Genomic DNA, 12,339 nt, shown 5'->3' with positions numbered 1-12,339 from the left:
ATTTTTGGGAGAGAGACAGAGCATGAACGGGGGAGGGGCAGAGAGAAAGGGAGACACAGAATCGGAAACAGGCTCCAGGCTCTGAGCCATCAGCCCGGAGCCTGACGCGGGGCTCGAACTCACGGACTGCGAGATCGTGACCTGACTGAAGTCGGACGCTTAACCGACTGCGCCACCCAGGCGCCCCTCCCAAAGTCATTCTTGTTCTTTGATGTATTATAAGCTTTAAGCTTAGAAGCTTGTAATGTTTGTGGGGGCGGGGGGGGGGAATCAGAGAAGATCTTCCTTATTAATGTATTTTATTTATTTATTTGTTTTCAACATTTATTTATTTTTGGGACAGAGAGAGACAGAGCATGAACGGGGGAGGGGCAGAGAGAGAGGGAGACACAGAATCGGAAACAGGCTCCAGGCTCTGAGCCATCAGCCCAGAGCCTGACGCGGGGCTCGAACTCATGGACCGCGAGATCGTGACCTGGCTGAAGTCGGACGCTTAACCGACTGCGCCACCCAGGCGCCCCAGATCTTCCTTATTAAAAGCCAGTATGAATTATATCGGATGAACCAGGAAGTTTCACGTCTCTACCTTACATTCCATTTACACATTCCATTTATTGAGTCCATTTAATGTTCGTGCATTTAACACTCTCATTTAATTGTAATTTTCATAGCAGCCCAATGGACTGCTGTTACTGTATAGACTCTACTGCAGATGGGGATATTTGAGTTCGTTATTTCAGCTTTCTAGTTTAACTTTGTTCTTTTTGGCTGTCTTTGCTTTTGGTTCCTGAATGGTAAAGTGCTGTTGTTATTCTACCTGTTATGATGAAATCACTTCATTCCGACTCATCTAAGTAAATCAGGCTGTCACCTCTTTGAGTTCTCATTTTTTTCTCCAAACTCTTTTAGTGGGGAGGCCAAAATGCAAGAAAGTAGACTTTGTGAGAGCACCTAACGATGTAGTCAGTTGAAATTATTCCTTTAGTCTAAATGCTTTTTGGCCATTACAACCTTTAATATTGATAAAACAGATTTGAAGCAGGTTGTGTTTACAATGAAAAGAGCAGAAGCTGAATCCTCACTGGTGTTGTGGCTTTATTGCCTGCCATTGGTACACAAATATTATGGTTAATATTTGTGGTGTTTGAAGTAGTCAGGGGTGCCTGGCCTTTTTTGGTAGCTGAAAATTATTTTAAGAAATACACAAAAATCAGGGGGCCTGGGTAGCTAAGTCATTTCAGCGGCCAACTCTTGGTTTCGGCTTGGGTCATGATCTCATGGTTTGTGAGTTCAAGCCCCACCTTGGGCTTTGTGCTGATAGTGCGGAGCCTGCTTGGGATTCTCTCCCCTTCTCTCTGCCCCTTCCCTGCTCCTCATGCTTTCTGTGTCTCTCTCAAAATAAACTTAAAAAAAAAAAAAAAGTATTCATAACCAGATGGTTCAGAAATTGGAGTTTAGCTCTGAGAATAGACTAACTTCCAATGGAAATGTTTCTATAGAATATGAGGGAAAGGGAAGGTGAGAAGACAAAGTCTAAGTGTAGGAAAAGTAAGGCTTTGGCTATTTTATATAAATTGCCTCACTTAATCCTGACAGCCAACTCAGTGTTTTACAGATTAGTGGGCTGAGGTTGAGATAAGTTACATGTATGCCCCAGATCAGTCACAGAGTGAGTGGTACAGCTTACCAAAGTTTCATGTTGTTTTTCTGAGAAAGCTAGTTAAGTGTGTGTATAAAGATAGTAGACCCAGTGAGCCCTGTGGTTGTCCTTGTTTGGGTGTTGAGAAGGAACTTTTTCTTCTGGGGAAAAATAACATAGCTACTCTTCCAACAGCCGGTCAAGAAAATTTTTCACTCCCAGAAATTTTAGAGTAACACTGGACTCCTATAAATATTTCTTTTCAAATGATTTATCTTGTCATTAATATATAAGCAATTCATGTGTATGGTAGATCAGTTTCATCACCCCCAGAAATTATCTCATTATGTCTTTTGTAATTAATGCCTTTCCCTGTGCCCAGTGCTTGGCAGCTGATCTGTTTTTTTTTCCTATGAGTTTGCCCTTTCCAGAAATCATGTAAATGAAATAATACAGTATATAGCCTTTTGAGTGTGTCTTCCTACATTTGCATACTGCATTTGTGCTTTATCCACATTGTTGTGCATTTATTCCTTTTTATTGCTAAGTAGTATTCCAGTGTATGGATATACTGCAGTTTGTTTATTCACTCATCAATTGAAAGACATTTGAGATGTTTCCAGTTTTTGGCAATTATGCAGCTACTGTAAACACACCATCTGTGTTTTTGTGTGAGAATAAGTTTAACTCTAAGAAACTGCCAAACTCTTTTCTAAAGTGACTGCACTATTCTGCATGCTCTCTAGCCAATGTAAGAGAGTTCCACGAGTACTTGGTATTTTTAGTAATTTTTATTTTAGCTGTTTATATTGGTTTGAAGGGGTATCTCATTGTGGTTTTAATTACATTTTCTTGGTAATGAATGAGTGTTTTATTTCACATATCTTGGATGAAATGTCTATTTAAATATTTTGCCCATTATTTTGTTTTTATTACATAATTTTGACAGTTCTTTGTATATTCTGGATATGTCTTTTGTTCAGTATGTAATTTGCAGATATTCTGTCCAATTTGTGGTTTGTCTTTTCATTCTCTTAACACTATCTCAGAACACAAGGTTTTGATGGAGTCAAATTTATCTATTCTTTCTTCTCTTATGCATCCTGCCTTTAATGTTTTGTGTAAAAACTGCCATATCCAGGGGCGCCTGGGTGGCGCAGTCGGTTGAGCGTCCGACTTCAGCCAGGTCACGATCTCGCGGTCTGTGGGTTCGAGCCCCGCGTCAGGCTCTGGGCTGATGGCTCAGAGCCTGGAGCCTGTTTCCGATTCTGTGTCTCCCTCTCTCTCTGCCCCTCCCCCGTTCATGCTCTGTCTCTCTCTGTCCCAAAAATAAAATAAATGTTGAAAAAAAAAAAAAATTAAAAAAAAAAAACTGCCATATCCAGGGTTACAAAGATTTTTCTCTTGTGTTTTCTTCTAGAAATGATCCATTTGAGTTGATTTTGAGGGTATGTTGTGAGATAAGGGTTGAGATTCAGTGTGTGTGTGTGTGCGTGTGCGCCTGCGCCTGCAAATTTCAGTGTTTCAATAACATTTGTTGAAAAGACCACCCTTTCTTTGTTGAATTGCCTTTGCAGTTTTGTAAGTCATCTGTTGATTCTGTCACTTCATTCTGTAATCTGTTCCATTGATCTATGTGTCTATTCTTTTGCCAGTGTCACACTGTCTTAATCACTGAAGCTTTGTAGTAAGGGTTGAAATCAAATAGTATAAGTTCTTCAACTTCGTTCTTTTCAAAATTGTTTTGGCTTTTCTGGTTCCTTTGCCTTTTTATTTTTTTTATTTATTTATTTTTTTTTTTTTTAATTTTTTTTTTCAACGTTTATTTATTTTTTGGGGGACAGAGAGAGACAGAGCATGAACGGGGGAGGGGCAGAGAGAGAGGGAGACACAGAATCGGAAACAGGCTCCAGGCTCTGAGCCATCAGCCCAGAGCCCGACGCAGGGCTCGAACTCCCGGACCGCGAGATCGTGACCTGGCCGAAGTCGGACGCTTAACCGACTGCGCCACCCAGGCGCCCCATCCTTTGCCTTTTTATATAAATTTTCAAATCATCTTATTGATATCTAGAACAGATCCTGCTGAGATTCTGATTGGGATTGTATTACATGTATATATCAGTTTTGAGGGAGAATTGATATGAATATTGAGTCTTCCAATCCATGAAAACAGTGTATCTCTCCATTTATTTAGGAGTTTAATTTCTTTCATCGCTGTTTTTGTGGTTCAGCATACAGGTTCTGCACAATTTATTAGATTATACCTATGTATTTAATAATTTTTGGTGCTATTTTAAATAACACTGATTTCTAGATGTTCATTGCTAATGTAGAGAAATACACCTGATTTGTCTGTATTGATCTTATGCTGTACAACCTTGCTAAATCCATTTACTAATACCAGGGGCTTTTTTATTTTTTAGCACGTTCTTTGTGATTGTTCTATGTAGACAATCATGGTATTTGTGGATACAGACTTTTATTTTTTTCAAATCTTTTTGCCTTTATTTCTTTTTCCTGTCTCATGCTCTGGCTAGGACCATGATGTTGATGTATGATGTTGGACATGAGTGATAAGAGCAGACAGCCCTACCTTGTTCCTGATGTTATGGGAAGGCTTTCAGTTATTTACCAGTAAGTATGTTAGCTTAGGTTTTTCATGGATGCTCTTTACCAGGTGTAGGAAGTTCAGTTTGGTGAGATTTTTATCATGACTGGATATTGAATTTTGTCAGTTGCTTTTTCTGTGTCTGTTGAGGTGTTCATATGGTTCTTGTTCCTTAGTCTTTAAAAATGTGTCTTTTTGCTTTTTGGCTATATCTTTTCATATATTTTGCTGTAGGGATAGCAATCTATATACCTATTCATTTACAGTCAGGATAAAGTTAGTATTTTATCACTGTCAGTAAACTATATGTAAGACTCTTAACTTCTCCCTTTTATGTTGTATTTATTATATCTACATCATTGAAATTAGTATTTAGCTGTGTTTCAACATTCACTTTATATACTTTTACATATTTTAAAGAATTTAGGAGGATAAAATAGTCTTTTATGTTTACCCAGAATTTTACCATTTATTTTGCTCTTTATTCATTTCTTCTTCTTTTTTTTTTTTTAATGTCTGTTTTTGAGAGAGAGAGCACATGACAGGGGAGGAGCAGAGAGAGAAGGGGACAGAGAATCTGAAAGCGGGCTCTGTGCTGAGCTGTCAACACAGAGCCTGACACAGGCTCGAACTCACAAACCGTGAGATCATGACCTGAGCCCAAGTCGGACACCTAACCTACTGAGCCACCCAGGCACCCCATTCTTCATTCATTTCTGAAGTTCCATGTTTATTTCTCATCATTTACTTCAGCCTGAAGAACTTCCATTAACATTTCTTTTAGAACATTTCTTTTAGAACATTTCTTTTGCTGCTACAAATTTCCTTAGTTTTCTTTCAATTGAGAATGTTATTTTCTTTCATTCCTGAAGGATAGTGTCATAGGTTAATTGGTCTTTTAGCACTTTAAAGATGTTATTTCAGTCTATCACGATTTCTGATGAGTAATCTGTGGTCACGCAACGTGTAATGTGTTACTTTCCTTTAGCTGCTTTTAGTATTTTTTCTTTTCTCTGGTCTTCAAAAATCTGATTTTGATTTTTTTTTTTAAGTTTATCTTTGCTGAGCTTCTTGATTACATAAATTTTTGTTTCTTACCAAATTTGTAAGGCTTTGAATCATTATTTTGAAATATTTTTTTCTACCCCAGTCTCTTTCTCTTTTCTTTCTGGAACTCCAAAGACAACTGTTAGAACTTTAATAATGGTTCTATAGGTTCCCAAGGCTCTGTTCTTTTTTTTTTTTTTATATTTATTTATTTTTGAGAGAGACAGTGTGAGTGGGGGAGGAGCAGAGAGAAAGGGAGACGCAGAATCCGAAGCAGGCTCCAGGCTCTCCACTGTCAGCACAGAGCCCAACGCAGGGCTTGAACTCACGAATGGTGAGATCATGACCTGAGCTGAATTTGGATGTTCAATCGACTGAGCCACCCAGGTGCCCCACAAACTTTTTATTATTTCACAGATAATCTATATGCTTGTCACTCTTAGCTCCTTAACTGGAGTATGTCCAACCCTGTTGACACAAAAAGCTCTGGACAACAAAATGCAAATAGGGGATCAGGACTGGGGAGAAAGAAAATGATGTATTGCTTTTCCTCTAGATCTACTTTGATTGTCACTTGCAGTTTCAGCTCCACTGCACCTTGTCACATGACTGTATTTTCTTCTAATCCATGACTGTTGATCAGTAAAGACCACAGAGCAGTCCCATTCAGCAGCAGCAGTGATAGAAATATACCTCTGGTCTGTCCTATACAGTAGCTTTTAGCCACTTGTAGCTGTTGCTCATTGGAAATGTGGCTTGTGCAAAGGAGGAACTGCATTTGTAGAGTCATTTAATTTTAACTAAATGTAGGTATGAGTAGCCGTGTGTAGGCGGTGGCTGGCATTATAGCAGGAGTCTCTCACAGAGAGTCGTGACACCAAGGCTTTTCTTTCCAGGAAGCAACTTTATTCCTGCCAGCACTGCTCAGTTGGGTTCGTACCCGAAGAACTGAGCCCCACGTGGCGTAGTTTTTTTTATATATTTTTTACTTCTTTGTCTCCCATATATGGTAACACACAAACATGCAGTCTGATTAAGTGGTCTGATGTTACAAGGTCGTGGGGGATGGTGTCACGTATGCATATAGCCAGGTTGCCTTGAGGTTTTTTTTCCTTTCCTTAGGGAGGGACCCTACCACATTCCCCCTTTTGATGCTGTTTTGGGTCAAAGAGCATCATCTTGGTTTAGAGGTTTATATTTTTATAACATCATTACATGAGTGGCTATCTTTTTTTTTTTAATCATGGCCTTAGTGAGGCTGGAGAAAGAACGTACTACCAGGGGAGCTAATACACAAGGTAGGATTAAGCAACCTCCCAGAATTAGGAGGATAATTTTTATGAGAGTTTTGAATCCCCCAAAAGTTGAAAACCATTTTCCAAATAACTCCCTGGGGTTTTAACCGTTTCAGGTCTGGATGGGGACATGAACAATTCTTTTTATTTGATTTGTGATCTCTTTTATGACTTTTGTTTTCCTTATTTCTCTGTAGGCAGCAGCTGCGTAGGTTAAACTTTTTACAAACTTTTCCGTCAGAAGCAAGCCGGTAATCTAAGGCCAAGAGATTATGATAGATAGAGCATTGTGTATTTTGGCTTGCTACTTGTCTCGTAAGTTAAGAGCTCTGGCAGTTTTATTGGTTATAATTTTTATAACTGCTTGTAGTCTAATTATGCAGTTTAGCATGTAAATGGGAGTGTGGTAGCCCAAGCCTGCCATCCTCTGCCCGGGTGGCAGGACCACAATACTGGATTATACGCTCAGGAGGCCATTTATCGTCTTTTTAATTGCCAGTTTGTAAGGCATGCTGCTTTTTTTGGAGTCTCGCTGTCCCCATACACTTGGACTTCCAAATGTTTTTCTCTGGCAAGTGGGAGCAGGAAGAAAGATGGATGAATAGTTTCCAGCACGCATGACCATGACCAGCCTGAGGGAAGTACTATATAGGCTGTCCTTTCATGTATCTAGTATAGTCCACCTGGAGTTTGCCATTTGATGGCTGCGTTGACACTGTCCCAGGCCTCTCAGAGATGAGAGAAGTTAGACAAGGGGTGGGGATCTGTCTTAAGGTGATCTGGAGTCCCCCACCATGGGGTTTTCTGGCCAGTTGAGTTTGGCATAGGCATGTTAAGTTTTTAACAGAGATGACGATGAACTTTTCCCCCACCAGGCAAGACAGTTTTTCCCAATAATTGAGCTTTTGAGGAGCCAAACCCTGGTAGTAGGACTGGGGTATTTTGTTTTACTATAAGATTGGTGGGGATCTAAATTTTCTAGTCTCTTATGGCCATTGTTTCCCCATGTTGGTACCAACGAAGTATCCTATCCACAAAAGGAAGGTGAGCGCTAACAGAAAACTTTCACCACATTTTTAGCTGGCTGGAGCAGCCTTGGCCAATCCTATGGCAAAGAGTAGAGCAAGGTGCCAGGGAAGGCTGCCTCACCCATGCTCTGATGTTCGTATCTCCAATGGCAAAGGAGGTGGAAACACGTGTCTCCGAATCCCGGGCGTGAGCCCCCAAGTAATGGAGAAGGATTCTTGCACAGAGAGTTGTGACACTGAGGCTTTTCTTTCCAGGAAGCAACTTTATTCCTGTCAGCACCACCCAGCTGGGTTCATACCCGAATAACTGAGCCCTAAATGCCATGTGGTGTGGTTGTTTTAATATATTTTTTACTTCTTTGTCTCCCATATATGGTAACACACAAACATGCAGTCTGATTAAGTGGTCTGATGGTACAAGATCATGAGGGATGTTGTCATGTACGCATATAGCCAGGTTGCCTTGAGATTTTTTTTTCTTTCCTTAGGGAGGGGACCCTACCACAGCATGTTGGGCAGTGCCATTTTATAATACCTCCTTTTAATTGACTTCATCTCACAGCCGTAGACAAAATTCAGTGTCCTTTACAAGTCCTTTGCTGAATGATTCTGAAGCTTGATACACTGAACTTTTCCTGGGGGAAAAGTGGAAAGGCCATCCTCCGATTCGGATCTCCTCTTATGCCACCTGTATTCTCTCCAATCATCCTTTAGTGGCTGAGGGTGCTTCTGGCAGCATTTCAACTCTTGTGTCATCAGGCCTTGTCTTTGAAACCTAAGAACTGAGAATCTGGTTTGCTGGATTCCCAGAAATGTCTTTCCCATCAGAGCAGCCATTTTAACCGAAATGAGTCCATTGACTGGATTCTTATTGAAAGGTGAGAGAGTCTGAGAATTTGGTGCCAAACACCTTTAGAAATTATGAAACCAGTGTCTTCCAAGTGTGATACAGGTAATGCCATGGTGAGTGAGATGATTTTAGGTGGTACAATAATATAGTTTGATGTACTATTTTAATTTCATTAGTTAAACTTAGTTTAATGTGTACTTTTAAATTAATATTTGCATGGTATATCATTCTCTATTTCCTTCATATTTTATGATGGTACTTATACTCATTCAATGATATAGTCTGGGAAATGGCATGGGGAAAGTAGATCACTTCCCCCCTCCACCTCCCCGCCTCCCGCCCAATTTTTTGTTGTGGTAAAATACACATAACATAAAATTTACCATTTCAACCATTTTTAGATGTGCAGTTTGGTGTATTAAATACATTCATAATATTGTGTAGCCATCACCACCATCAATCTTGATAACTCTTTTCATCTTGCAAAACTGAAATGCTGTACCCATTAGACAGTAACTCCTGATTCCCCCAACCTCCTGCCTCAGCCACTGGTTTAACATCCTAAAATTATAACACTTTAATTTGAGTTTATACTAGTTTAACTTCAATAACATACAAAAATTCTGCTCCTTCCCCATCCTTTTCAGTTGCTGATATAACAGAATCACATCTTTGTACATTATATGCCCCAAACATAAACTCATAAGTATTTTAAATCATCTTGAATTTTGTAGAAAGCAAAAAGTGGAGTTACAAACTGCTGTTACCATAATACTAGCTTTTATAATTGTCCATGTGTTTACCTTTATGAGGTTCTTTCATTGTTTATGCAGCTTTGATTTACTGTGTAGCCTTTCACTTCATACTGCACAACATTGTTGAGTGATTCTTCCAGGGTAAGTCTGGTTTACTTAGCATTTGTTTCACAGGAAATGTCTTAATTGTTTCTTCAGTTTTGAAGGATAGTTTTTCTGGATATAGGATTCTTACTTGAGAGTTCTTTTTGTTTTAGCACTTTGAATATTTTGGCCCACTGCCTTCTGGCCTTCAAAGTTTCTGATGAGAAATCAGCCCTCTCTGGCTTCAGGAAGCTGTATGCAAGCTGCTGCAGCAACGCAGATGCAGCCGATCCAGTAGAATTGGAGGATGGGTAGCTGGCACTGTGCCAAGGTCTGAAATCGACCAAAATTAAGTTTACTTTCCAAGCCTTAGCCTGGAAGTTGTAAGCTTTTAACGGGCTCCAGAATTCCAAAATAGTTACATCAGACAGATCCTACCAATACAGGTGTTGTCTAGATGGGGAGACAGATTCCTGGTACCTTCTTAGAATCATCTCTGTTCTTTTTCTTTTTTTCTTTTTTTTTTTTTTTTAATTGAGGCTTTATATTTTTACATCACTTTTAGGTTAACAGCAAAATTAAGGGGAAGATACAGAGATTTCCCATATACCCCTTCCTCAACAGGTGCATAGCTTCCCTCCCATTATCAACATCCCCCATCAGATTGGTAAATATGTTACAATCTGTGAACCTCCATTGACACAATATCACCTAAAGTCCATAGTTTACATTGGGGTTCACTGTAAGAGTTACACATTCTGTGTGTTTGGACAAATGTATAATGGCTTGTATCCACTGTTGCAGTGTCATATAGAGTGTTTTCACTGACCTAGAAATCCCTTGTGCTCCACCTATTAATCCCTCCCACCCCACACATAACCCCTGGTAACCACTGTTCTTTTTACTGTCTCCGTAGTTTTGCTTTCAGAATGTCATGTAGTTGGAATCCTACAGTATATAGTTTTTTTCAGATTGTCTTCTTTCACTTAGTAACATGCATTTTAAACTTCCTCCATGTCTTTTTATGGTTTCAAAGCTCATTTCTCTATAGCAGTGAATAATATTCCATTGTCTGAATGTACCACAGTTTGTGTATCCATTACCCACTAAAAGACATCTTGGTTGCTTCCAAGTTTGGGCAGTTATCCAAAAATCCTGGTGTAAACATTTGTGTGCAGAGTTTTTTGCCGATGCAAGTTTTCAGCTCCTTTGGGTAAATACCAAGGAGTGCAGTGGATTGATGGTAAGAATACGGCTAACCAAGACTGTCTTCCAAAATGGCTGTATCTTCATCCTCACCATCAACGAAAGAGTTTCTCTTGGCTCCAGGCCTCACCAGCATTTGATTGTTAGTGTTATGTTAGTGTTCTGGTGATGTTAGTGTTCTGGGTTTTGGCCATTCTAATTAGATGTGTAATGTCTCATTTTAACTTGCATTTCCTTAATGACATAATGTGGAGCGTCTTTTTGCATGCTTTGCCATCTCTGAATCTTTTTGATGAGGTATTTGTTCAGGTCTTAGCCATTTTTCAATTGGGTTTTCTTATTATTAAGTTTTAAGAATTTGTTGTATGTTTTGAACATCAGTACTTTATCCTGTCTTTTGTAAATATTTTCTCCTAGTCTGTGGTTTGTTTTCTCATTTTTCTGATGTTGTGTTTCACAGAGCGAATGTTTTTATTTAATTTTAATGAAGTCCAGTTTATTAATTATTTCTTTCATGGATCGTGCCTTTGGTGTTTTAGCTGAAAAGTCATCACCAAATTCAAGATCATCTAGGTTTTTTGCTGCGTTATCTTCTAGGACTGTTTATAGTTTTGCATTTTACATTTAGATCTAGTTGTCTATAGACCGTTTTTGTCTAGCTGGTGGAGAGGCAGATTCCTGGTTCTTCCCGCTCTGCCATTTTCCCTGAATCCTCTCTGTTCAGTTTCTTTTTTTCCTTTCCCTCCCCCTCTTTGTTGTTCAAACAAGATACTTCATACTGATCTAAGTTCACAGACTCTTGTGTCATCTCCATTTTGTTACTAAGGCCAGCCAGCAAATTTTTTATTTCATGCATTATGTTTTTTAGTTCTAAAATTTCCGTTTGTTTATTATTTATAATTTTTGTCTCCTGAGGACTTCTAATATTCCATTTATTTTAAGAATATTATTATAATAGTTACTTTAAAGTCTTTGATAATTCCAGTGTATGGGTTATTATAGGTTTGGTATCTGTTGATTATCTTTTCCCTCGAGAATGAGTTGTATTTTCTTCTCATTGAGGTAATTTTCTATTATATCCTGGACTTTTTGAATATCATATTGTTTAGACTCTGGGTCCTGTTAAAAGCCTCTGGGTAATGTTGCTTTTTTGTTGCTGTTTCTTTTAGCAGTCCATCAACCCAGTTAGGTTCACACCTCAAGTCTCTTGCCTTCCATGGGTGAGGATTTCAGTGTCAGTTTAGCTTTTAAAACCTTTGATCTGCTGCTTTGGATCATTTTTGCAAATGAGACGAGTGGTGGTTTAATTTGTTCACTCCTCAGTGAAGAGCTGAGGCTGAACCTAGGGTTTGTGCTGATGAATGTTCAAACTTAGGAGAATCCCCTTCTCTAGGTCACTTCTCTGACATTGCCGCCATACTCTCTCACCTACTTGAGCCCCCTCTTTTGGTTCTCTGGCCACAGTACTGGATTTCTCTCAGAGTTTTAGCTGCCCGCATACAGTTGTTACTGGTGTTACTTTTGGGGCAAAGCAGGGAGAAATAAAGAGGAGGGAGGGGGAGATAATTAGTTGGCACTCTGGACCATTGGGACTCTCCTCCTGGCTACCTTCGCTGCCAGGCCTCCCTGAGGAGTTGCCCTGGTGTTGTGAATTTCAGATTACTAGGTTGCAGGGGCCCCTTTTTCCAGTCTTATGGCTGGAAAGATGGAATTTCTCTTGGAGTTTCAGCTGCTTGTGGAGCTACTGCCATAGTTCTGAGGATCAAGGCTGTGGAAGAAAAGAGAAAACAAATCGGAAGAAACTCACATCCACCCGCCACACCACCT

General features: G+C 39.5%; 1 protein-coding gene across 4 annotated transcripts in view; it reads left to right on the top strand.

Annotated features, from left to right (window-relative positions):
- Nucleotides 1-12,339, top strand: part of LOC123588705 (CGRP receptor component) — a 46,369-nt gene that overhangs the window by 20,707 nt on the left and 13,323 nt on the right. Inside the window, exon 2 of one of the 4 annotated variants that reach the window (XM_045459826.1) lies at nt 4,177-4,273. The exons of the other annotated variants lie outside the window; for them this stretch is intronic. Within the exon in view, the coding sequence (XP_045315782.1) occupies nt 4,194-4,273 (80 nt within the window). The 5' untranslated portion in view covers nt 4,177-4,193. The remainder of the gene's footprint in view (nt 1-4,176; nt 4,274-12,339) is intronic. 4 annotated transcript variants of the gene reach the window in all.

Source organism: Leopardus geoffroyi, chromosome E3 (assembly GCF_018350155.1).
Source record: "Leopardus geoffroyi isolate Oge1 chromosome E3, O.geoffroyi_Oge1_pat1.0, whole genome shotgun sequence".
Taxonomy (NCBI): Eukaryota; Metazoa; Chordata; class Mammalia; order Carnivora; family Felidae; genus Leopardus; species Leopardus geoffroyi.
Note: the sequence above shows the minus strand (reverse complement) of the source record. Positions and strands in the feature narration are given on the sequence as shown.